The following is a 27,657-nucleotide window of genomic DNA, read 5'->3' on the forward strand; positions in this document are numbered from 1 at the left end:
TTTATGTTACAGTGCTTGCAAGGCTGTCTATGTACAGTATATAATAAGTTTTAATGGGGTGGCTACCAAATATTGTAAACGTCTGTCATCGTTTACTCACCCTCAAGTTGTTCCAAATCTGTATAATTTCATTGTTCTGAGATATTTGGAGAAATCTTTATAACCAAACAGATCTGAGGTGCCAGAAAATGGTTACCATGGTAGTCAGTAGTCCCTCGGAACTCTCTGGTTTCCCACACTTATCCAAAAAAGAATTTTCAGCTAAACAATAAAATTTATAGAGATTTCCAACAGCTTGAGGGTGCGTAAATAACAGATGTACATTTTGGGGTGAACTGTCCCTTTAAGAAATCAGTAAACTGGCTCTGAAGCATTGTACAAAATCAAAGTCTTCATCCTCACATCACCTAAAAACATTTTTTGCTGCCTTGCAATCACTGGCATTTCCTTCATGAAGTGCAAATCTAGTTAGCAGACAGATGATACAGTGAGAAAGATATCTCACACTCAATGTTCTTTCACAGAGGATTGTTCTGACAACCTTTACTTGGTTGATGGAAACACTTTAGAGACTTCAGCAAAGCTTTTCAAGATCTAGAGAAAGTCAGTCTTGGCAAACATGTTTTGTACTGATGGCAAGATTAAGTCTAAGCCAGGTCTTGGTCAGGCTTGATCTCTGCTTTTCACTGTCTGCTGGCTCAGTTCACCTCAGGCCTCCGTGTCAGGCAGAGCTCGGGAGGCGCTGGAGTTCTCCTTCCTATATAATGAAGACGGCTCTGAAAGCAATTATCTACTGATAGAAATCCTTCTGAGTAATAAGCTGTGAAACTATGAGGCTGCTAGGCCGGGATATTGAGGTCATTTTCATTATGGTTGATGTTATTGTGTGAGCTTATTTGTGCTAGCTGTGTTATCGGACATATTTAAATGTTTGAGATGTTTATAGACTTGTGTTGGGAATATATTCAGTTGAAAGAAGTTATTTATTTTGTGTTTTGAAAGGTAAACTCATTAATTGTTACATTTTTCTAACCTGAAATGATTATGTTGATAATGTTTTTGCCAATGGGTCTTATTCAGTGAAATAAATCCTCCTTTGTCAATAAGGATTTTAAAATTTAGGATAAGACAAAAAAATTAAATGAGACATGTACTGCAAAGGAAAATATGTTTTTACCCCATTAGCAAATTGTTTTTAAGTGTGTTTTAATTTATGCTGAACAATTTGCCAGTGGGTTACGAAAAATAAACCTAAGATGTCCAATAATTGTTTACGATTTTCTTCATCAAATTCATCATGTCTTAACAATGTTGACTTATTTATCCTGGGAAACAAGACAAGTTGTAATTTGGACAACTTTATGCTATAATATCATACGTACTTGTTATATAAAGGAATATGTGCTTTGCACTGAACTGGGCCCAATCTTTTATTTTCATGCAAAACAATGCTTAAAGTGAACCTGTATGATTTTTGTCTTTTCTGGAGAACACAAAAGAATATATTTTTGAAGAACGTCGGTACCTCAACAACATCGGGGCCCAATAACATCCATTATATGAGCACAAAACCACTGCAACAAAATATAATCTTTTGTGTTCCACATAAGAAAGAGTCTATGTTTTGAATAACATGAGGATGAAGAAACGATGACAACATTTTCATTTTTGTGTGAACTTTCCTTTTAACGTTTCTTTTTCAACAGAATGTTTAAACTTGTCATCTTTTTTCCATATTGTATAACTAAGGGCGTCGACTGACCTGATTTATAAGAACTGCACGTGTTGTGTTTAAATATAGTCTGATGTTAATGTATGTATATTTATTCATTTTCCAGAGAAACATGCATGGAGCAGCACCATAATGTTAACAACAATGTTTGCTTCCTACTCACAACAGCAGAAGGACTTGACCCACACCGGATAACACACCGGTTCTCCAAAATGAAATGGACGCAATGCGGCCCACAGCCCCTCTCCCTTCCCTGTGCTGGTCCATTAGAATGTGTGGGTCATGGGTTTTGGCCCCAGCTGTCTGATTAAATGGACAGATTGACTTTTGGCTGAGAGTGCTGCCTCATCTCCCAATCTTCCTACCCTGCACATCCTCACCTCTTCCTCTCTTACACAAACATGCCTGCATGCGCTCTCATTTTAAATAGGCTATGCTTGCTGTGTGCGTGAGTTCATCTGTGGGTTTCGTGTGTTTGTGTGTCTGGAATTACGTGTATCACTGAAATGTCAGCCAGTATTAAACTGCATCAGCCTTTGACATTGCGTTGTTATTTAAATGAAAACTTTAAAAATAATACATTGTCTTAAGCTTAATTCATACTCTCCTACAAACCACCAGTATGTTTTGGAGTAGTGTGAAGCATTTTTAAAGCACATTTAGCACAATTAAAGTTTTCTTTCGCATTTTTGAGGAGATCCAACCTCTGTGTGAAATGACAGCTCACATGAGCATCATGGGAATTAACAACGCCTTGCATTGGCTGCTCTGATGTATTATTATGTTAAATGTGGTTTGAAAGATACATGCTGTATACAATTTTCCTGTAAGATGGAAACACGTTTGAACATCTGAAAAACAGAATGATTGACTTACTATCCTTTTAAAAAATAAACAACACAAGTTATTAATAAATCAGTAAGGCCCCTTTTATTGTCTTTCATAGATTTGGAGAATGCTTGATTACTTACATTTTTAACTTCTTTTATATTTTTTTGAATACGGCATCACTTAAAAAACAAGAATTTCAGTGCAAGTTCTTTGTGTCTTTGTAGCACTTTTTGAAGACTTGTTTGCTCTTGTATTTTCTGTGTGCTCCATCTTTTCCATTCTTGATCCTAGGTCCTCTTTCAAAGAAACAGAATGATGATTTAGCTGATAATGACGGTGCTGAGGATGAAGGTATTTTTTGATGCCAAACTGCTATGCATGACAAGGAACCCTCCAGTTTTTTCCTCTTTGTTTTTCTTAAATTTCTTGTCCTTTTTGAGAGTGGAAATTTCTTTTTTCTTGCTCGTTTTTTGCTGGATGTGTTTTGTCGTTTTGGCTTGATGTGACCTGTCTCCCGTCATTTTAGACACATAATTGTTAATAACCCTTCATAGGTTTTTGCTTGAATATTTTAATTATCATTTCCTTTTGATTTTATATGTTGCATCTCACCTAAACAAAAAACAAAGACAAGTAAACAAAACAAAACAAACTAATAATCCTAATATCAATTCTTAACCGTTTTTGCATGATTTTTCAACCCTTCTGCCTTCTCTTAAACAAAAAGTTCTGAGATAATCTCACTGATTTCCAAAATTATACTGAAAACCATCTTTTCAGAAATTTCCTACGCAACATTGTATGTTCCTGGAATCTATACTGATGTGTCTGCATTTCTGTCGGCCCGCCTGCATCAACACCCATTACAATCGAGCTGTTTAATCTGCCCCATGTTTAGAGGCTGTGCAAAAATCTAAAGATACACAGCAAAATTAACACATTGAGCATTACAAAAAGTAATCCCTGAGTGACTGTGTGATAACAGCACTTCCTTCCTCATTCATGTCAGAACAGAAACCCGATGAAGACTGTCTCCTGTATAATCAAATGAAATAAGATCCAATTAGAGGAGGCTAAAACCAGGAAAGAGCTTGGTCGCTTTGATCTGCACATCAAAAGATTACAGCAACACAAATATACACTGAGGGTCCCACAGTATTTCAAATCAGCTCTTTTGGAAATCGAAGCGTAATCCTTTTAAACAGGCCAAATATACTGGGAAAATTGAAAGAAAACATGCAACTGGACACTAGAAACGAACATAATGAACCATCTTAGACGAGAATGCATTCGGATCCAATGGCAAAATCTCCACATAAATCAAGACCGCCCTGGCGATGTTGTGCTTTCTCGGATTGCTACTCTACTGAATGACACCATCAAGATGAGCATCTGCTATGAAGGCTGTCATGGTCACCAGGTCTTTTGATTGCAACCCCAGCATTCGTGAAAAGCACGGATTTTCGTTTTTTTACAAGGACCTGCTCAAACTCACAATGGGGCTCGCAGCGAGGGAGAGATAACCTTCCAAGGACCCTCAGACTAACACAAGCCCAGTCTGCTCCAAAGGACATCGTCTGCAAAAAGACAACTACTAGCCTTATGTTCTGATTTAGTTTCTAATATGTGAAGATCAAAGAAAACAAATGCTTGTTCTTGGAGACTTTAGAGATATTGTAATAGAAGGTCATTGTTTTAGATCTATCTGGAGATAGAAACCGGTTTATCATGTATCGAGTTTATCGCCGTGTGAAACACCAATTTTTAAAAGAAGGTTGTTATTGTTTATTAAGACTAAAATGCTTAAAACATTTCTGATAATTGAAATCCTAAATATGATTTAAGAATATATAGTTTCTTAAAGTCCGAGTAAGTTCTGGCCCCCCAGAAAACCATGAACACAGATTTGGTGAAAACCTGTTAAAGGGCTTAACTCCACAATTCAGTACTACATACTTCTGAGTCTTTTTTTAACATTTTTTATGTGTTTTGAAAAAAATCTCTGATTTCTCTTTACCCGGTCTTTAATACACTGAATAAAATCAAGTTTATGCACTAAAATTATTCAACTAATTAAATTATTAGCTGAAAAAAATGAAATAAAGTAAACATATATAGAAATATAATAAATACTAAAATAAAAGCTAATTCAAAATAAAGTTTAAAACAAAACTCACCTCAGCGAATCAAACATGTCCTGTCTTTTCCTTGTTTTGTGCTAAGTGGCAAAGGTATGGCGGTTGGCACTCAGGCAGCATCTGATCGGGCTGTGAAGAGACACAGAGGGCACATTAATTATGTAGACATAACGCTACCTTATTAGTGCACACTGCTAATACCAGCTGCCGCGACACCAGCGACAGTTCTCGCCAACCGTCTCCTCTGATTTCATTTCATAGATCCTGTAATTGGCTTGATCACATCACCGGCCCACTTACGGATATTAATATCCATTCTAATTAGTTTACATTTTTTGTTTTTGATATAAGGGCAGCGCGCGGTCCGCCACACAGAGATACCTCGGGATCATCAATCACATGCAACAACTCCAAATGCCAAGGGATTCTTCAGATATGACTATTTGCTGGAGATTTACTAAAGCAAACTATCACCAAAATCAATAGCCACTTTTGACACGTTCATTAATCTGCCGCCTTAGAACAAAGGGTACAAACATATATATTGACTTTTTGAAGTAATCAGTACCAATAGGCCCAGGAGACAATATAACAGTGTGTGGCCTTTTGTGGCAGGTCAAAAATTTGAAAAAACAGAACGTACCAAAATAAAATCGAGAAAATTGGTTGCTCGGTTAAAGTACTTGAAAGTTTAAGTATAAATATCCACTGGCAATACCAAAGAAATTCAGGAAAGACATTACAGGCCATACAATAAGTTATATTAAGAAATCTTATATGACCTCAGTGATGTGGGTGTATTTCGTTCTATTTCATTTTATTCTGTTTGGTGCTGCAGGTAGCACAAATATGAAACACTTTTAAGTCTAAAATGACATAACGTCATAAGGAGTTAGTAATAACACAACAAAAACATCCAGATCAGCGATATGCATGTATAGGTAACCTTGCCAAATACTTTAGTGCAACGCCACTTGTATTTTAGTTTATATTATCGTTTTGTGACGTTCCAAAGAGAGGACATGATAAACCGGTCTTATCGCTGATATATGACATTTGAATAAAGCGTCTAACAAAATAATGAAGAGTTACAAACAGCCTGCTGTGCACATGCACTATTTCACCTCTTGTCTGGAGATGAAGAGCATTTCTGTCAGTTTGACTGAGGATAACTAAGATCAATGAAGTATTTATTTTGCCGAGGAATCACTTGATGTCATTTTTCTCCTGATGGACACTGATTCTCACTGAGCTGGAGATTTTACACATCGATTTTTTTGCATGGAATTTGGGGACAATCTTCAGAGTTCTGCCGGAGTTATTTGAACACCGTTGAAGTTGAAAGTGTGAAATTACCCAAATGATTTTCTATGGATACCTAGGACTTTTGTTCCAGTTTTGTAAGTGTCTGTGTTTTATCTGGGTTTCAGAAGGTGACCTTATTAATGCTCAAATATACTATATATCACCATATTGTTTTTTATATTCAGCTTAACAAAAATAGATACACAAAGCCAAAACAGAAGACGTCAAGAAAAGATTTGAGACATTACATCGCCTGCTCAAGAACCATTGTGTGCACATTTCACTTTGAGCATTTGGCAAGAGGACCGGCCGTAAGAAAATTGTTTTGGAAAAGGATTGCTTTCTTCATTTGTTTTTTAGCTTGTTATAAGACCTCCCGGAAGCAGGTCCCCGCATGCCCAATAAAATAACAGAGATTTATGTGAAGTCTTTGCAACCGTGATGAAATGGCTCTCTCCCTCAAGCAAGACAAAAGTTATCATCTGCATCGCATTTGTGTTTGTGAAAATAACTCCCTCTCGGACAGAGACCATTTTCCTAAAGTGGATTACTCTGCCTTAGCAACGTATGGAAATTTCAAAAGTGTGCTATTTTCAATGCTGAACGAAAAATGAGATCTGAGAAGACGAGGTGAAAGAGGATACCTTTTCCCCCTCAAGGTTTACTTGAAGTTTGGAGACAGTGTTTCCTAGGAAGATGTCAAAACTTAAGTCAAACTGATACTTTATAAATTAAAATGCCCATTTTAATTTTCAATTTTACTGCTGACAGGCACTTCAAGAGCAAGAGAGAGTGAACGCACGCAAAAATCATAACAGGATATTTTCCCGATCGCCAGGAACATGACATTCATATTGCCTAGGAAATTAATGAGCTAATTTCTAAAACTGATCTCATCTGTAAAATAAAGCCAATGTGGCCAAATTGAGCAAAATGGAAGCCCTCAGCTATGAATGCATCTCCAGCTGTCTGCAGTAATTTGTCATTTAATCGTTTCTGTCCTCCTTTTTCTAGACATTCGTGAGAGCGGGAGCCCTAAACCCGTGATGGTATTCATACACGGAGGATCCTACATGGAAGGCACGGGGAATATGTTTGACGGGAGCATCCTGGCTAGTTACGGCAACGTCATCGTCATAACCGTAAACTATCGGCTTGGTGTGCTCGGTAAGCAGTTTCCCTTGCGCTTGACTTTTTACTCACAATTCCATGTTTGAGAGCTGTAACATTCTCGAAATAGCTTGTTCTTGTATTGTTTCTCTCTGCTGATACGTGATTCACTCCAGTGGAAGATGATTTAGTCGCCTGTGAATAGCTTCTAGCTCATAAGCATAAAACGGGAAGTGGCGGCGGTCTCCGCAGCAGCACGCAAGCATGAAAACTTGTTATAGAAAATTTGGCTGTAGTTGTGCGTGATTTAAGGTGATAGTAAATACTGAGGCCATCAAAACTTTATGACCTTCCAGTTTCAATCAAAGCCAGATATCCTCTCAAAACACCAATCCCTCCCTCTCTCTCTCTCTCTCTCTCTCTCTCTCTACTTCAGTGTTCTTTTCTTCAAGCCGTAGCGCTTTTTCAAAGCAGCAGATGCATGGATAGAGATATAATTGGTTATTTTTAGTTAATGATACAGGCAGTTGAGATTGCCTCAAGCAAATGGCATTGCATTCATTAATACGTTTGGAGAGTCTCTCAAAAAGCGAGAAATGTTCGACACATTCGAGCTGTCTAGATTGCGTTTTTTTTAGAAACGTGGAGATGAATTAATTTATACGACATGGATTCTCAACTTAGATTGCCTCATCAATATTAGTCTGTGTGTTTTTTTATGCTAATGGTTCATTGTGTTCGTAGAACAAATGCATCCGTCATTGTTGTCCTTATATGAAAGTGGCGGTCACTCTTCAGTGATAAACACAATTATTATTTGGAATTACAATAATGAACCCCCTGCTTTTAATAATATAGTGGATATATTTTATGTAATATAGCAACTTATTTATGCATGCATCATTTGAGGAAAACATATCACGATATAACATCGATCAAGCAAATTAAAAAGTGAATTCTCAATTAAAGGTGAAGTGAATTTTTTTTTACTTCATGTCAGCTGTTTGTACCGGTAGGCTGTAAAAAATAACCATAAATATTCTGGGAGCTAAGGCGCGAGATAAACGTAAAATATATATTTTTGTAAAGTAAAATTACATGTTTTTTATGTTATTTTACAAGCAACTAACAGACTTTTTCTGTGAATACATTTATTTCAGAAACTCTTTAAAATAAAACAGTAAAATTACAGTTCTTACAGTGTAAAAAATAAACCGTTTCTATTGGTCCTACAAAACATTCGACTGTCTATAAATAAAATGTTTTTGTTTTTGAACAGTAAAAGGTTGTTAGCAGACATATCTGATTTGTGTGTCAATATTCAAGCCTAAATTCAACAAATTGGCTTCAAACATTTGCTCCAAATTGTCACATGCATGTCATTCAATGCACATTTCTGTATTGGCACCATTAGTGAATGAGAACCGACCTGATCTTTCTGCTCTAATGATGCAGCCAGCACTCACCTCCATCTAACAAATATACCGCTGATGACTGTTTTTTGCTCTATCTTAGGCACATAGATCCATTAGGGGTTTAAGCATGTCCCCACATGCCACAACCCTTAATTTATGGCTGCCGTGTTTTTCTCATGGCTGTCTGGGGTTCGTATGAGCTTACAGAAAAGGTGTTGCGATGTGAGGGCCTAATGCACACAGTCTGAGTGTCATTATCAGAACCGTTGTAGATTTATGGAGCGAGTCATGCTTGTCATGCCTGCCCGACTAAAACTGCTCTCCGACAGCTAATCAGCCGTCATAAGGGCCCTGTTTTACCGACCGCCATCATCATTTCCTTGGGGGGGGGGGTAATGCTGCTGCGTACCAACATTTTTTAGCCGGTTAAAAGCATTTAAAATTCTCATCTCTATGTTTTGAACCTAAAATAGAGCCATACCTGTGCAAAATAACAGGAAAAAACAAAAGGTTTTTTGATGAAGTGCACCAATAATGAAGGCCAAAATATGCATCCGTACTGTATAGAGACGGTTGTTATCGCAAAATAAACAACGGGTTGGATGTACAGTACACAGCTACTTGCAAACATAAATAATTCGATAGAAATATTGATCTGAAATATTTTGTTAGCCGATTAGTAACAAATTCATGAGAAAAAAAATACATCAAAGTGTCGGTCAAGATGACTCACAATACAAGTATAAGTGGTGTGTTTTTAGTTTTAGCCATTGTTATTGAGGCAAAACTGAATTTGGATGACTGACCAATCAGAACTATATACCAGAGAGCCGTTTAACCCTCCTATTATGTAACATTTTCAGTGACACTTTTAATATTCATTAAAACATAATGTTGAATACATTCTAATGAAGAGAGTAGAATACTGCAAGATGATAAAAATGCAATAACATTCAAAAGAATAAACAGAGTAAGTTGAAGAAGTGAAAGTGGAAAAAATTAACTCAAATAATATAAATATTAATACCGTAATGACTAAACGCAGTCAAATGAAGCGCTTTGCTGAAGGGTCAATTAACACTGGATATAACTCAGTCAAGATTGTTTCTAGCAACATTGATTGTTATATTGGTCTAAAAATCATATTTTCTAACAAGCTTGAAAGTTTCTAGGAAACAACCTCACCAGATTTTCACCAATTACCAAGAATATTGATGTTCCATCTCCTCTCATCGTCTTCAATCTTTGGCTTCTTGTTGAGAACGATTGTTCATTTGTTCCAGAATGACACACTGGGTTACAGTAGAACTGTTAGGTGGATCTAAATGGGTTGTGATTTGAGTCGATGCCCAGCGCATCAGGACTTGTTTGTCGGTGAGAGTGTGAGAGGTTTGCTGGCTGTAGCGACGGGCGCGGGCATCGCACAAGCGTGCATGCAGTGGTGCTGGAGGTGTGTGCGCTCGTGGGCCGTTTTCCTCTTTGTCAAAACTTAACCACGTTGCGTAACCTGTAATAATTGCTTTGTTGTTTCGCTTTAATCATTCTATGGACGCGTGTAGAGGATTATTATTTTTCATGCTTATTAATTTTCTCTCGGGTGAAACAAATTCCCATAATGCTTCAGTTTCATTAGTCTTTTGGTTTTTATAACCTCCAACTCTTGCTTTGTCGTTCTCAAAGTGTTCCCTCTTTAATCACATTTGCTCTCTCTGTCTTTTGTCCTCTCTCTCACCCACTCTCTCTCTCTCTCACGCGTTCTCTCACTCTCTGTTTCTTGAGTCATATGCTTGTTTAAGCGTGAGCTCGCCACAGGGTTTTTTAGGAGGCATGTATGATCTCTGACCTTATTCTGTAAGCACCGTATCTGGGGAGATGAATCATTGGAGGGTGTTTATTTATCTTAACAAACATTTAACAACTCGGCAGGATTGTTGCTCATCCATTATTTTGCCTCACCACTGCTTGCGGTACTGGCTGTTAGAGCTCTTGTTTAGATGGGTGGTCAATTTAAAGAAATTCTTCAGACCGAAGAGACTGTACCATATTGGCCCTATATTGTACTCCATATGTAGGTTCTGTTGTTGATGATGGATACATTTTTTCTTATTGGAAAATGGTTCTGAAAAACGACGCATGCAGAGTTGGAAATTGTTGAAAATCATAAGATTCAAAGGAATTGTTCACTCAGCCTTTTTTCATTTAGTCATCTTTATACCATCCCAGATGTACATGATTTCCTTTGTTCGGCTGAACATAAATCATGATTTTAATATTCAATCTCTGTATGCGGGCATGAGGGTTAATAAATAATAAAAGAGTTTTAGTTTTTGGGTGAACTTTTCTTTTAATAAGTTTGTGTTCGTTCAGAGAGACATTCACAAGTATTTTATGACCGAAGTATTTCTTTTCAAAATTCGAGAATGCATATTAGAAAAGAATAAAAGGATTAATACCAGATGCCTTTTTGCCAATTAGACATACAGTTTTATGTTTTATCATGCGTTCAGTACAGTTCTATTTGTTGTATATTTTATTACACAGTATATGAAAAGATGGATTTGTATGACATGTATTTCAGAATTAAATTGTACCTATGCTCTTTTTGACTCAACAAATCTGTGTATAACCTGTTGATCTATTGATCACAGAATGATTACAAAAAGGAATAAATATGATAAATATGACATTGGTAAAAATTGTGCAGAATTTAAATATTTGAATGTCATAATACACGTAGCGATTTTAAATAAATAATAATTTATGTACATTTTAAATCCTGTTGTTTCAATTTCATTTTCAATGCCACTGTCTTTGATTCAAACGATCTTAACCAATGATTTTGTAGATTTTTTAGACAGGATCTGTACATGCATGTCTGTTACATCCATAGAAAACAGCTGTCCAATACTACCAAGATGGCTGCCGAGTGCACAGAGTTGCCTTGAAGGGACTTTTTCCTGACCCTGCTTTCATGCTACCCTATAGATTTAATGGCACCACTCTGTCATCTTAACAGTCTACGTTTAAGGGGGCGTAAGCCTAAGTGATGAGCTGCAGTGCTTGTGACTGGTGGCTGCTTTGGTAGAGGGCAAAATGGCAAGTACCAGAGGACGGAGGACATCTGCCATCGCAGAGGCTTTGCCCTGTGAGCACTGCTAACCGAAGGGATTAGTTCAGCCTGCAAGAGCGCAGCAGATGTCCATCTGGGCACATTTACTTACAGCTCCTCCTTGCCTTCATACATCTCTTTCTAGCTCTCTCTCTCTTCGTCTTGCCTTCTGCATTTGGCTTGGTTTCACTGACGTGTATAGCCACAAGCTAGACTAATGTGGATATTAATAAATGGGCAGATATGGTGTGCTGTTGAATCAACAACGAAGGTTTGGTGAAGGTTTGATGCCAGGCCTTTCTTGAACGGAAAACTTGAGTTAATGTAGATGTTTTTGCATTGAATTTCAAACAAACCCGCTTCTTTCCCTCCCTGAAATCACATTTGTGTCCATCATTCTTGGGCACCTTTAAAATGGTTTGAGGTAGAAGGTTATCTGATTCTGAGGTTGAAATAACTGCCTGCACCCCTGGGGTTTTATTTACTGTATCAGGGTGGTAAATTGAACTCGAACTGGGTCGCACATGAATTCCAGTAATTTACAGCCTCGAGCACACAGGAGTCGTCTCCCACTAGTTTGACTTCCTGTCAAGATGACCACCCTCACCAGCCTCTGCAACGCTGCTTCCATTTTGCTGGGCGACAGCAGCTACTAAGGGTGAACGGGCGAGAGTACCGGCAGATGAATGTAGGCACACAGATGCATCCATCTCTGCCATGAAGCCAAAGATATTAGCCAGATTCGCTCGTGGGCTTTTCGGCAGGGATCGTCGGGCGCGGCGGATGATCAAGGCGCATGCTGGGTTTTGTGTGGGGCTGTAGCTTTTACTGGGGGAAAACAGATGGATGTGTTTAACACATTAGAAATGAACTACACTGCAGGACTAAAGCCAGTGAACCCTCTGAGCCCTTCAGGGAATGAGAATGGATTGCGTGTAAACCTTTGATGGTGGAACACATTTTTGGTTAGGTGCTTTCTGTGCATTACATTCAATTACGATTCCCATAGAGACTCTCTGGGTGTTGTTCCTGCCTTGGGCCGATTGGCAGGGCACTTTAAAAGCATTTTTTTAAGGTAAACAAAAAGAAAATGTTGCCGTAGGTCACTTTCCGTAGTAGATTTACTATGTTATTTCAACTATGGTCAAACTCGAAAGGTCAAAGCACATGGTTTCCCCTGAAATTTCAGAAAGGTCCGATCAGCATTTTTGGTTGTACTTTATCTTAAATGTTTTTATCTGTAATGATGCTTTAGAGCAGGACGGGGTGAGCCAGGTTTCTAAGAAGCAGTCAGGGGCATGACGGTGTTTTGGTTTTGATAATGTGAGTCCTATGTACTCTGGAAGTAAGAGATAAGTTAAACTAGTTTTTTTCTGCTTATAAAACACTGCGTGTACAGGTCACTTTTCTCCTAAGTTTGTAAAATATCCCTTAGTATAAAAATATCCCTGTGGAAACTCTACCTTGATCTACCAACAAGAACCTATTCAGATTTAGAAGAAGATCAGCGCATTAAAATCAGCACGTACTAAAACCTTGAAGTAATTTATCCTGGTCCTTGTAACTTGCTTCAATCCCTCACTAAGATTTATTTATGATTTGTTACCGAGGAGATTCACGGCTCCTTATTTCCCACAAATGCAGTGAATCAGAGGTTAGTCTGCGACCAAGCAGATAAAGATTTATTCTCGAGTCACTAGCCTCAAGCTTTTTGACTCTTGTAATTCCCTTTATTCTGTTTGGCCACAGCAAAATCGTATTAACTCCCCTGTATTCTTAGCAACCGGCTCTTTTTGCGAAGATATGCGTGTTTGCAGGCTTAAATTAAAAATCGTGTTGTATGGCGCACCAAGTGGAATACAACAATATAATGATACATTTAGCAGACGCTTTTACCCAAAGTGATTTATAAGCTGTGCTTTTTATCAGTACACGCACCCATGACCTTGGTTTTGCTAGCCTTGTTGACATTTTTAGTTAAGCTTGAAACATGCAGATACAACAGCCTGCTTCAGCTGAGCATGTTAGTAGATGGAATATTCTCTTCTTAAGCCACTCGGATAATGTCGACGGTGCACCGTGGATCCGGTGATTCCATGTTCTTATTGCCCTTGAGTAATTGTGCATGCTTCTCTCTCTATTAGAAATGTTTTGAATCTAGTCCTTGAGTTACATGTTATTTTAGTAAAGGCATCCGAAATGGTCTAATACCTTAAAAAATCTAGAAATCCCTTTGAATGTCAATCTCTTTTCCCTTTGCGGCACAGTGATTATGAGTCAACCCTACTAGAAATAAGCGTGCTGTGAAGGATTATGACAGGACAACTCTTGGGCGAATTGAAAAAAAAATTAAGATAATAAGCTAATAACCCAACAATATACTTAAGATTTCACGAACGAAATGTTAACCAGCGACGCAGGTGTTGCAGAAACTACAGCTGCTTTACATTCTGCCCTGCTGATTTCAATTACAAAAATCATCGAGAATAGGACGCTGGATCATTGATATTAATCTGTGAGATTAGTACACATTTTCTTTCCTGCATCCGCACAGGAACGTGTCGCTGTGGTGTGGTCACATCAACATCTATCTTCATTCCGGCAGCCGGCTAAATCTGTACCACAGCCTGGCTGATTCAATCATTCAGAGAAAGATACCTGTTAAAGTCTTAATGCTTTCCAGGGAAAGCAGGAATTTACTCATACTGGCCCTGCAGTCTCATAAATGGCCCTGCTGGGTCAGGGGCCAGAAGTGATGGAGATTTGAAAACTATGTTATGTCCCTTCTGAGAGTTGTATTCTCAGATGTATAGTAACCGTCTCCTTTAAAGAGTGCTGAGATGGGATAGATGCGGTAGCCATGTGCTTCCATTTGTAGCTTTGAATTGCAAGTACGTATGTGGACACTTATAGCACCCGTATAGATTAAACCAGTTTATATCCTACGAGTTATTGTTCAACACATCAACTTCAAATCCTCTAGGAATTCAGTGTTGATGAAACATTAATAAAGTCGTTAATGGATTTGTATTATCTAGTGTGACCATTTGTTGCACAGCTACATGTACAATCGCATTACCGCCAGTGCAAACATTTGCATTTGACAGATGCTTTTATCCAAAGCGACTTACATTGCATTATCCTATACATTTGTTTCTAAGTATGTGCAATTCCCTGGGATGGAACCCACAACCTTGGCGTTGTTAGCGCCACGCTCTTACCACTGATCAACAAGAAAGCCAAAACCATAGCTCAACATATAAAGGCTTTAATACAACTGAGCAACGGTCATTATTTTTTCATTCGTCAATCGTCAGTAGTGACTATTAAGTCATCTCAGTGTCAGGCTAAGTCATTCTTAGTCAACGTGGATAAATAACATCTCAAGGACGTTGGCGAGACGAGAGGTTCTGCCAACTGCCTGGGTTTCTTTTTGGGAAGGAAGCACTTGGCTTGCAGGACATCAGCCCTGGCCAGTGAACAGATGTTTAGGCTCTCCGCAGATTTCCCAGCATCCCCTTGTGTAACTCAAGCATAGAAAGTGTAAAGGATAAGAGCTTTCCCCATGCTGCTTGTTTCAGCAGATGAATTGGAGTCCTGCCTGTGTGCATTGAAAAATAACGAGTCTTTATAATGTCTGCTTTGTTCTGCCAGTCTTTTTTTGATCATGGCACTCATAATGTTTCACAGCGTAGGTGGTTTTGTGCCAAAATACCATCACAATGATTTTGACATTGGTGAGCCTCTGTAAGACCGATCCGGCATTGCTTGTGTCAATCATTCTGTCAGTCAACCGTGATTTCTGAAATGAACATGAGCAAAGCGTTGTGGTTAGGAGACATCGTGTCTTTTTTGAGGTTAACACCAGACAAGACAGCATGGAAATGTCTTCGTGGCTACATGCAATACTGGGCCAGTTATCTGTCAGTCGTCATTTTATTTGTCAAACATATTATTTTCTTGCCAGTTCGCAAAGGCAGATATGGATACGACATCAGTGTTGTCTTTTGTTTGCGTAGATAATGTGCTGAGACAACCCTTGGGCTCTTTGTGACAGATCCTAGATTATTTCATGGGGCTGTTCTCGAAGCGCTGGTGTCGGGTTTTGTTTATGACGTTCTACGCATATGAAAACAAGTTACTCTGCAATTTTTCAGCTGTCTGTGTTTTTGTGTTTGTGTGCTGTGATTGTTGACACATCAATAGATGTTCGCCAGGACGGAACATAAACCAAAATTCAACCAGAACCTGCATTTTGCGACAAGCAATACCAGTTTGGTATGTCTGGTGACTGGAAGTTGTCTTGATATGTGAAGGTAAAATATATATATAGGCGATCTAGTTCACCCCAAAAAAAGTCAAAATGTATTCACCTTCATGTCATTTCAAACCTGTAAGACATTCTTTCTTCTGCAGAACTCAAAAGGAGAAATTTTGAAATATTTTGGTAACCAAACTGTGGCAATACCCATTGACTTCAATTGTATGAGCACAAAACCAATGCTGCAAGTCAATAAGTACCGCAATTGTTCGGTTACCAATATCCTTCAAATTATATTCCTTTTCTGTTCTGCGGAAGAACAAATCCATACATGTTTGAAAAGCCAAGATCACTTTAAGTCTTGTGTTTTCTATGCAAATGAATAATTTTAGCTTGGTGTGTTCTGTGAATCTGTTAATTTCAGTGGGGAAATGTAATAAGTTGAATAACACATGGGTGTGCAAAAGTTAAGATGTACAGTTGACCAATGAGAATTTCTGATGGTTTTCGCATTGAGAAATCTGTCCTCGTAAATTACAGGTTTTATGCGTTACAGCTAATAGCGCATTTTATTAATTTTTGGTAATCCGTTTACGTGCAAGATGCATCTTGCACATTCTTCACTTCAGGAGGCAAATCCGCTACTACAAATTAATTGATTTCTACACCTGAAAAGCTTGCTAGTTCATTCACATAATACGATTTACCCACATGATTTACTACATTTGGCTTTTTTCTGAAGGCATCCCCACTGGTGATGAAAATGGTGCAAATTTTATCCGCCAAATCTTTAGTACAGTATGTTGTTTCTGTGTGTGTGTTCTACACATTCTCCTGGTACAAAAAGTTGCTTTAGACCTGGTGACACTGTAAAGGTTGCTGTCATAGCTGGGTCTGTTTTCAGAGGCGTACGCTAGAAGCATAGTGACGGCCGTAGCATCTTGACACAAAACTGGCTCCTGACATCGCATCTGTGGTAAAAACAATGCACAAGTTACCAGAGATCGTGCACAAGACAGGGGACCATGTAAAGCACCAGGTTAATATCAAAGTTACGGACGCTTCGAGTGATGCTTATCATGTATATCACGTTTTTATCTCATTAACTCATAAAGCTTTTGTTTTCTAAAATGTTTGCTATTTGGGCAAGCACGCTTGGATCATAGTTTCTTTACTGTGTCTTTTTATTGCGAGCTTAAGGGCTTTTTTTGTAATGGATAGTACCTTCTGGTAAAATGATACGATTAACAAATCTACTGAGCTAAAGAGTATTATCAATGAAGCGGGGGTTGTTTTGCCATGGATATGCGTTCGCAATTCATTGTCATTAACAGAATTCATCACAGAGAGAAGGCAAGCAGAACAGAACAGAATTTTTTCTTTTTGCTACTGGGAAGAACTCAGTTTTGGTCTGATCCTAGACACGGAGACAGTTGAAGCAACACTTCAAAGTACTGCGTTTCATCAGATAGGCCCTCTCGGTTATGTTTGTTTATGTGTGTGATTTTGACAGAAATTTAATCGTAGGTCTGTTTTCATTAACATCTGGCAATAACTGGGATATTTGAACGGATGACGGGGTTTCAATTTCATTCTCTTGTCACTGAAACAAAATTGTAGAGTGATGCCAAATCAAGCGGCTCAGAATGTTGGCAAGCCCCGTACAGGAAGATACATGTTATATGTCTTTTATTAAATATAATATACAGTGGGGTTAAAAAGTCCACTTGAAAATAAGAGAACCCTTAACCGGAAGATAAAAGTTAAGATGTAAGATAAATAAGAAATGTCTAAGATTTTGAATCTCAAACCACATTTTTGTGGCACTGACCTTGTTATCTTGCTTTTACAAACAGTCAGATTTCTTTGCTACCGTTAGAGTCACACAAGATGCCGTCTGGAACATTCTCAAGTCATGCTGGGTAACATGGATCATCAGGTTTTGCACAATCTCCTGGACTCCATGCCAGCTCGAATGCATGCCGTCGATAAAACCAAAAGAACATATACCCAGTTTTGAAATATGCTGTATTTCTTATTACTCTGATCATATCATGTCGCACTTTTTTAATTAGAGAAGTAAGAAATGAGATAATTTTCACACAATTCCAACTTTTTATCCCCAATGTGCATGAGAAAAGCAAGTGTACTGTGAATTATGACATATACACATTTCAAATCACTCAAATGTAAAAAAGAATCGAGCATATCTACAGTACAGTATGTATTCTGAGCACTGTCATGTGGCCCTGAATGTAATGAGGTTAGTGGATAAGATCCCATGTTTTTAAGTCTTGGGTGTATCAATTTATTTTGCTCGAGTGGGAAATGAATTAATGTATTCTTCAATTTATGCAAACGCAAATTAATTTATAGTTGACTGCATTGTAATCGGCACGTGTCCAATATCCCTGTTTTTTCGCATTTCTATCTTTGCGCTGGTGACAAATTAAGGGCAGGCAAGGTGTGACAAGTTTGTGATTTCTTTTCACGGGGTGGATTTTGAAAGCTGATGCCGTTAAGCATGATAGATAGAGTTGTAATGAATGAAAGGTGAATTAGACGCGCTGGCTTTCCGGCGCAACCCAGCGAGACTAATCAGCGGATCGCTGTCTCCCTTTCTAACCCTTCATTCCAACTCCAAGAACGCAATCTCAAGATAGATGTGCCTCGATTACAATGGAATAGATCAGATTTCACACCCATTCATTTGCCGGCAATTCGCCGCGTGATAAACATTGTATTGCTTCATTAATAACCAGACGTCACCCTCATTAGACCCTTTTTGAGCTTGACTAACAGCAGAAATTATTAGTCAAAACTAATATTAACAGGTACATCCGATTTTCATTCCTCCCACCTAATTAACACAGAGCCTATTCGAGTGGTCATTAATCTCCCACTGACGAATAAGTCACGCAGGGACGTGTATGTGCGTGCGTGTGCGCGCGACTACCACCGTCTCCCTCCCGATGTCTCAGATCAAACACAGCCTGAACACAAATTCTAATGTTAACATACATATTTACCGGTGGCTCCTCGAGTTCTTGTGGTGTTGGATGAAGATGTGATTTTGCTGCCAAAGCCTCTTCACTGTTTGTGTGTCGTCTCCAGCAGTGGGGAAGTTGGAAGCAGAAAAATACGGGCGGTAGAGTCTCTTTCCTCTCTCTTCCATCAGGCCAAAGAGTGCAGCGGGCTCGCTGACATGGCACAGGGACATCCCCTACCAGCCAAAAAGAGCTTTTCTGTGCCCATTCAGTGCCTCCATGGGGGAAAAGCAGAGGCCGAGTGATTGACAGGTGGGCACCGGGGCTTAATTCCAAGGGAATAACTCCAAAGCCTGAGTAAACAGACCGCTGTATTAGGGAGTCCAGTGGAGATGAGCCACTAAGGCAGTGCCGGCCGTCCCATAATCCCCTGCAAGTACAGCCAGCATTGCTCTTTTAATTTAGTTTATACCCGTGTGGGTTTAGCTGTCTGCTGATGGTGAGAGGATCATTATATTCAGATGTAGGGCCTGATCTGGCTGTAGATGATCGGGTATGAAAAAACGGTATGCAATTGGAATTGTTTGATTTCAAGCTAAAGAATGTTAACTGTGTATTTTTTTACACAATTTGTGTATATAAACTACTGTTCTTTGATGTATCTTGACAACCAAACTACTTTTCATCATTCCCGGTGGCTTCATACAATAGACAGGACAGATCATTAAGACACCTAATGTACATTATCTTCGCTACATTTTGATGAAAATGCTCTAAAAGTTTGTATTATTTAGACAGAAAACAAAAATAAAACGACAAAAGCGATATTTACATTTTCAACGCATTCACAGTATACAAAAAGCACTTCAACACACAAGTTGTATCAAATTTAGGATTTCCGAGTACTTCCAAGTAGCCACATCCCAGAAGGATTTGAAGGCGCTGTTGGATTATGTGTGTTGTGATACAATGTCACACAATCCCTGTTTATTCCAGAGGCGGCATCGATCAGATCCAAGCAAAGCTGAACCTCTGCCCTGTAGGATTGGCTATACAGTTCATGGCAATTGGATCATGCTGACTTTATCTCATTATCCAACTTTTAGCCATCTGCACAGGAAAGGACAACAGTGGGATTGCAGGATGGAAGTCCTGATTATCTAAGAATTCTCTTTTCTGTCTCGATGTCTAAAAGGTTGTATCGTCTACATTTGTGTGCGTGACTAGTTTTCCTTTCTACATTATTACTGGTCTGCCACTGAACAGAGGACGCCAGTGAGCGCATTAACGTCTGCTTGAGATGACTGTTTGGGAGACTCTAAATTCTAAATTTGTGCTCTTGACTTGAAGAGATTGTGCTTGCAATTATCAGAGGACCTTTTCGGGGGTAAATCAATACAAATGTAACAATCCCGGGTTCACAGCGTCATGCCCCGAAACCGCTTGACGGATGAATCCGCCCGTCTCTGCAGTAAGTGACTTCATTGGACAGAGGCCATGAGAGTAGATCATCCCCTTGAAAGGATGACTGCAAGGTACACTTGTCTTTTCCACGAATGTTTATTTTCACCAGATGGTTGTCATATCCGCACAGAAACTACATGCTTCGATTGCTTGGCGAGATTTTACGTAGGCCTAGTAGATTTGTCATATTGGTTTAATTCTCGACTGGTTTGTAACTGTCAAAAGGTTGAGGTGCTGTTTAAAATGATTTCCTTCACTTTAATAAGACGGAAATCAAAACCAATTTCAATTACAATTCTCGACAGTTAGGCAGCACATTAATCTTATGCTATGTCATCCCAAAATTCACACTGTTCTAAGATCAGTATGGCTCGTATAACGGTGGTCTCTTATGTTAACCAGTGCTGCTGTCACCCGCCACCGTGCGAGCGGAGCATTTGGCATTTCCCATTACTTAGCGTAATTATGCGTGCTAATTATTTTCCCATTATGATTACACAGTGGGGTGGCTCTTATCAAAATAAAAGTGTTGTTTTTTTACCAATAGTTTTATGTTAGCTGTTCTTTTTCTCAGTCATTGTGATAGTGATAGCAGTGCTTAAGGATGATGGGGCGTCCACTGATAAAGCTTGCTCTCTTTCTTTCTTTTTCCATGTCATTGGAGCCCCAGGACAGGTTCCTCAGTGTAACCGTAGCAACTGACTTTCCCTATTGTGGATGTGCGAATCCGGTTATAGGGTACTGCGTTTATTTTGTGCCAGCCGTTCTTGTGGATTGTAATTCTTATTATATGGTTCCATGTAGTCTGTGAACGAATGCTGTGGTGTTGTTTTGTTATGCCCCGCCCTCACTTTCTGTGCCCGTGAGTTGGATTGTGAGGGTTATTTTAATCTGGAATGAAAACAGATCATTAAGTTTTACATTTAGTTTACTTTAGAAGTGACCTTCCGATGCAAAAGATGTGGATGGAATCGTGGAATTCAAACGGAAATGACTGAATATGCCCAAAATTTGACTCATTTTGTGTGAATTAGTCAGAAATTAGTGCTCTAAACAATCTAAACAATGACATTTTGATCGTGATATGGACTAATGTCAGTCTTCAACTGCTGTTTGCATAGGTAATCTGCTTGTTATGGGTGTCTCTGGATGAATGAGTGGCACGGTTGGTGTACTTCACACATAATGCTCGCACCTGTGTCTCGCTGTATGGAAACACATGGACTCCATAGCTAATCTATGAGTTTCCTTTCACGAGATTTTTAGGTTTGCCTTTGAGAAAAGCTTACGTTAAACACACTGAAACTCTAAGATCTTCATGAAGACCCGCCAAACGTTTTGTTTAACAAATTGACAAATTACCGTAGTGTTCATGTAGCATATACTGTACCTTACCTGTAATTTTGTCATGTTAAATTCAGCCTTCATCTGATTTTACAGCTGTTTGACACTTGAATATAGTTGTTATCTGTAGACCTTGAATAAAAGCATCTGAGAACTGCATTAATGCAAAGAGTACTTCAGTACAATACAATAAGTATAGATTTTGGACTCACTGTACTTCACTTTAGAACTGGAATCGACCAAAATCATGTAAATTGATCTATTAAAAACATATTTATGTCTGTCTTACTGAAATAACAACTCGAATCACAATCTTCAAGGTATTGCTTCTCTATCAGTGTGTGTATTCTCAATGAATCGAAACTATTCAGCATTCATTCAAAGTGTGAATCAGCGAGAACTGGTGTATTCTGATTTAACTGTTACTGGACCGTATGCTATTCCTGTGCACAGCCCTGTTTAGCATCACATGACAAGCTGCATACAGCAGGCTGGATGTGCTCATTAGGTGGCTCTGTAAGATGCTTCAGTCAGCTTCTCTTGACTTGAGATCCTTCCAATGGCAAATAAGCAGCTACCTCATTCAGTAAATGCCAATGCTTTAGCATAAAAGCTGTGGCATAACTTTTCTTTGAAAAGTGGTGTGGACAAAGACGACACAAACAATACTTTAATAAATTATTTCTGTAATAACTCGTTGGGAATATTCATGGGTGTCACGAGCGCTAAAAATGTAGGTGACTGCTCCTTCAGAAAACAGTATAAAAACTGCGCCGCTTTATCGACGGCTTCATTGGTGTGATGTTAGTGCAAAAGACGCATGACAAATAATAATGAAGCAGGTTTGAATCCGCTGAACTCACTATTCTAAATTTTCACATCACATATCAGAGCTGCTTCCATTTGTTTTTAAACTATATCATGTTTTCACCATGTCATAGATCATTTAAACATGGTTGAGCTTTATTATATGAAGGGATGGCTGTTGCCGTACGTAATTAAACGTATTAGTTTGTGATAAAATAAAAACTACTGAAAGAATGTGTGTTTTCCCCATGTTAAAAAATGTGGTGTTTGACACAGATTACCTGTTAGTGGGTTTAGGATTGAGACGTTTGGGAACCCCCTGCTAATAGAGAAAAAAATTCAAGTCTACAGGGAAACAGATGGAAAAATTATATCTTTAAAAAATCTTTTTTTATAGGCTACAAATATACAACAAACTTTCTAAATTTTGTTTTGAACTCGTGAAACTATAAAGTTGTAACTTTTTAAATTTTTTGAGTTTTCCATCAAGTATCAAAATGTAATTCATCTTGCAATAGACGATAGCAACAGAATGCCCAGAACACAATAAGGACGAATATAAAGCACCAAAGTGCAATTGAGCGCAAAATGTTTTTTACATTTATGACTTGAACAGCCATTTTCAAATATTTTCATCATTTTATTATAAATAAATACCTTTACAATCTGATAGGGAAAAAGTTCAGCAAACAGAAGTCATGAACACATGACGACATGAAGTAGGAAACACATGCTTTATGGTCTACGCCACTGGAGCAGTCGATATTTGTGTGCCTTTCTTACATTTTGTCTATTCCAATCTGAAACTGAAGGGCGGAGTTAGTATAAACAGCCTCTGCTTACAAAGCGGGTAACTTGCACGGAAAATAGACATTCTGTATTTTTTATTTCTTCCAATAAGTGGAGGGGACAAAATTTACTTTGGAAAAAAGTGGTGGGGACATGTCCCATCCTTTCATCTGTAAATTACGCCTATGCATAAAGCCACAGTCGCCCCTTTCAATGTCTGGTAATGTTGATGCATGAAAATGCACAAAATTCAAAGAGTTAAGCACATTAAAACGATTAACACAGCAGTTCAGATCTAGTTTTGTTAATACAGTCTTTGTTTTCTGGGTGTTGGTCTCAAATTCTCTCCTCTTCTTAGCCTTGTTGTTGTTATTGTCAAAAAAGTAACTGTGTGAAATTTAAGGGGCCAGACAGATAACGTCACAGAGGGAGTTCTGGACGATTCAGATGTTCAGGACAGATGACCAGACTGATGAGATTGGCTTTTGAACCTAAAGTGCTTTAAGCGGAGAGCGAGCATGTCTTTCGGTTGGTTCCCATTGGGTGTTGTCGGGTGGAATTGCCAAAGGGCTCAATTGGAGCGCAGACCCCCTACCAATTCCTTGTGGCTAGATAAACTTGGATGTCATGATAGCTTTGGTCACCGTCCTTTAGTCTTTTTGATATCTTGCGCCCAGCACAACCCCTTAGGTGGTGCATTTTTTTATTCTTATTTTTTAGGTAAAATAATAAACCCTGATTACATAGACATGGTTTTGTGGATTATGCGTAGAAACATATATTTTTGATAGCTTTGGTGTAGTTGATTTTGAAAAGAGTTTGTCGTGTATTTTCTTGAGTGCATTGCTCACTGCCTGCAGGGTCGATGTATCCAAGAATTGTCCTCCTTGAAAGGTCGGTGATATTGACCATTCATCAACATCACCTGCCCAGTTAGATCCCGCAACATGTGTGTTTGTGTGACAGGTCTTTCACATTGATTAAGTTTTATCCACGGGCTGAGTCTATACTGATGGAAACTCTGCAGCTCCACCCACCACCAACTGCAAAGAAAGACAGTAGTAAAATAGCAAAGAGCCATAGTCATAATCCTTAATGCATTGGTCTCATCTTGAAACTCACTTTGATGAATGTGGAGCCTATCAGGGATGTGGCTTTTAACCGTAGAGGAAGATATTGACTTCAGTCCACCCTATAGGTCAATCTAAGTTCACAAGCCCGAAGCATATTTACGACTATATCTAAAACACAGGGCTATTCTAGTGGGAGCCAATCAAAAAAATTGATACTAGTCTATTGGTTTCTGCTCTGTTAATTTAAGTCCTTTTACAACAATCAAAATAATCAATACATCAATTTATCATATTTCATTTCATTTCAACTGAACTCCGACCTCCGGTTATTTCGTTTCTGCTGATCAAATGCTGCTCTGTGTAGCTCGATTTCTTTTAGCGCTGGGTTGTTTGCACTTCGTGTCATCCGCAGGGGTCATAAGTTGGGTTGTTGCTATGGCAACAGCACTCGACCAGAGTCTCCTTTCACCAAAAATCCATCTTTTAAGAATATCCTTATAATCACCTTTCTATAAATATCCAGCGACACAAATCCTAGGGTCAGCACCCTAAATGAAGGGCAACATCTGTTATATCAGATGTGTTAGAGCTGGAGTCACATGTCTACGAGCGTGTTTATATCGTCTATGTGATTATCTGCGCTAATTCTCCTACTCTATGTAGCGTCGTTTTTCCTTGTTCCTCGAATCTCAAAGCTTCTTTAATCCCTCTCGGTTTAGCCTAAAACTCTGGCCTTCACGATACGCTTTAGAGGTGACTCTGTTCTCCAGGGGCCGCAGGGGATGGTTTGAAAGGGCAGGGGTCAGTTCTGTTTAATAAGCCCGCTGTCGCCCCTCAGGAAATGCTACTGGGTCTCGACAGCTCAATGTTCATTCCTGCTGGAATCCAGCACCTGAACCGAACCACTAACCTCTACCCTCCGAGCACTAGGACCGGGGGGGACAGCTTTAACCTAAGTTTATCCTAACAAATGTAAGGTGCTCCTGTTTAAACTTGGGAGTAAAACAGAGTTCGGGCTCATTAATCTCCTCAGCTCTGCTTCTGCTTTTCTTTTGTCTTTCTCTTTGGCTCTTTACCTTTTGGCAAAGTCATGGAAGTGTTGTGCCCCATGGGTCCCCGTTCTGGGAAAACTGTGTGACAGATTTATATGTGTTTCTGTGCGTGTGAAAGTGTGCCAGGCACACGCTAAGTGCCCTATTGAACCTGTCCAAGACAAATAGTTGTGATGATGTTCACATTTGTTTGCAAATTATTCTTTTCATTTAGATATTGTTTTATAAATGTGAATGAACAATGTTTGTTTATATTTCAGCTACTATAACAGCTTAAGGTAAAATATTTTTGATTGTTTGTAGATTGTTGACAGAAGAGGGTGAACAAGATAATAATAATATAAAAATAAAATATTATTTTAATAATAACAACATTTTAAAATGATTAGGACGGTTATGATGATGATTGTTATTATTATTATTATTAATGATTTTATTATTATTCTTTTTATATTTCCTTTAGCCAAGGAACTAAAAAAGTATCTTCAGGTTGTTTGTTGTAAATACAAAGTATATTGAGATTAAATCAAGTCTTTTTAAGATGAATCGTGGCTGCAGACTGAACTGAGATGCATGAGATGAAATTACAATAAACACCAACATTAATAAAGTGAAATTGAAAATACAGTAAATAGTGTGCCTACATATATCTTTATTATGTATGCAATGTCAGGGGGAAATTACATGATGATGTTAAATAGCCTCTAATTTGTTTATCTGAACCCGTTCAAGATCCCTGGAAAAGATTCACTGCTCTAGTATTATCAGGTCACAAGTGTGTATGAATACAGACTGCTGCTTATAAGCAAAAGCACATTTTCTTGTATTAAGTCATGTCTAAGTTAAATAAAACCCAGTCACAGAGAGCAAGCTGTTTATATTTGTACATCTCTTAGCAAATAAATCCGACTGAGATTTTCCATTGTAATTGCCTCTCAGATGTCTGTGTTATATTCACATTAAAAAGTATCCAGACATAGGCGCTTTCATCCTAACCGTATTTAAGTTTGTGTTTCACGGTAGCAGGTTGAAGCTGGGTTTTCATGTCGCTTAGATCGATCTCCTCATCGTTCAGTTCTCTCTCTGCGTAACCTCTCACAAGCGACAGTTTGACATCAATTCCCTGTGACAGATGACAAAATTCTGCCATGCTGCATTCATCTTCCCCCGACCCAGGAAGGGACCTTTCAGGGTAATGGGCTCGGATATGAAGCCGTGAATATTTCTCGCAAAGGTGGATTTGATGGTAACCCGAGAAGGGAAGTTTAGTGGAGGGGACTGAGTTGAAGTTAACCAGCGTGGTGAATATTCTTATGAATGGAGGGCTTATTTTCCCAGGCAGCTTTAGGTATAAGTATTGTTCAGGGAGGTTACTGTATAATCATTTATGGAGCTCACAGCAGTCTCTCGCCCTCTGTGGTTTTTATTAAAGGAAGACGAGACGTTTGCTCATCATGTGAACTGTGTGATTAAATCCTTATTTAGGGATCGGTGTGAAATCCATGCAGGGGAATTCGGGAGATTTCTCTTTTGCGCTAATATATAGGATTGCAGTAGATACGGTGGATTCTAGAGGAACTGAAGGCATGCAGAATGAAGGAAACGTGGCTGTAGTGCACAAGAAGTCCAATTGATGGGCATTTTGTGTTTTTAGTTCACATGTATTCAGGTCTTCAGAGAAAAAGTGCAATAGTTTTTATTGTTGTTTCCAAAGACTTCACAGTTCATTTTTCTTATAGACTTATAGTGTTTATAGGATATTTTGTTTAAATGTGGTTGATTGGCTGTGGAGAAGGTATGCGGTTGTCTACGGCAACAGGATGTGGTCCTTGGGCATTATTGTCAGGATATGTATTTAGATGTGAATGAAGACATTTTTCTTCTTAATTGCTTTTGTTCTACTGTATTTCCCTTAAAGTGCTAAAAACTATCATTGTTAATTTATTAAATTATCTTTGTATTATTCATGCACTAAGGCTAATCAAAATTTGCTATATGTTTTTTGAAAGTATTTCAATTGTTTGTAAATAATTTTAATAGCTTATAAAGTATGGCAGCAGGTAATTCTAGCATATTTACTATAGTAAGGAAATAAATATGATTTATGATTGTTTGGTTACGTTTTTATTGGCACGTTTATTTTCTTAAAGTGGTCCAATGTGTAATTTTTTGGAGGATCTTTTGACCGAAAAGCAATATAATATCTATTTCTTCAGAGGTCCATAAATACTTTACATAAT

The 27,657-nt window shown here is 38.5% G+C and overlaps 1 protein-coding gene across 4 annotated transcripts in view; it reads left to right on the forward strand.

The window, feature by feature from the left end:
• Window positions 1–27,657, forward strand: part of nlgn1 (neuroligin 1) — a gene marked incomplete at both ends in the record, with an annotated part of 139,086 nt that overhangs the window by 40,789 nt on the left and 70,640 nt on the right. For 3 of the 4 annotated variants that reach the window (XM_079483615.1, XM_079483617.1, XM_079483616.1), the window contains one exon: window positions 7,021–7,173. In XM_079483615.1, coding sequence (XP_079339741.1) covers window positions 7,021–7,173 — 153 coding nt within the window. Of the gene's footprint in view, window positions 1–2,854; window positions 2,915–7,020; window positions 7,174–27,657 lie in introns of all 4 variants that reach the window. The other variant, XM_079483614.1, reaches the window with a different exon arrangement.

Source organism: Barbatula barbatula (assembly GCF_947034865.1).
Source record: "Barbatula barbatula genome assembly, chromosome: 20".
Taxonomy (NCBI): domain Eukaryota; kingdom Metazoa; phylum Chordata; class Actinopteri; order Cypriniformes; family Nemacheilidae; genus Barbatula; species Barbatula barbatula.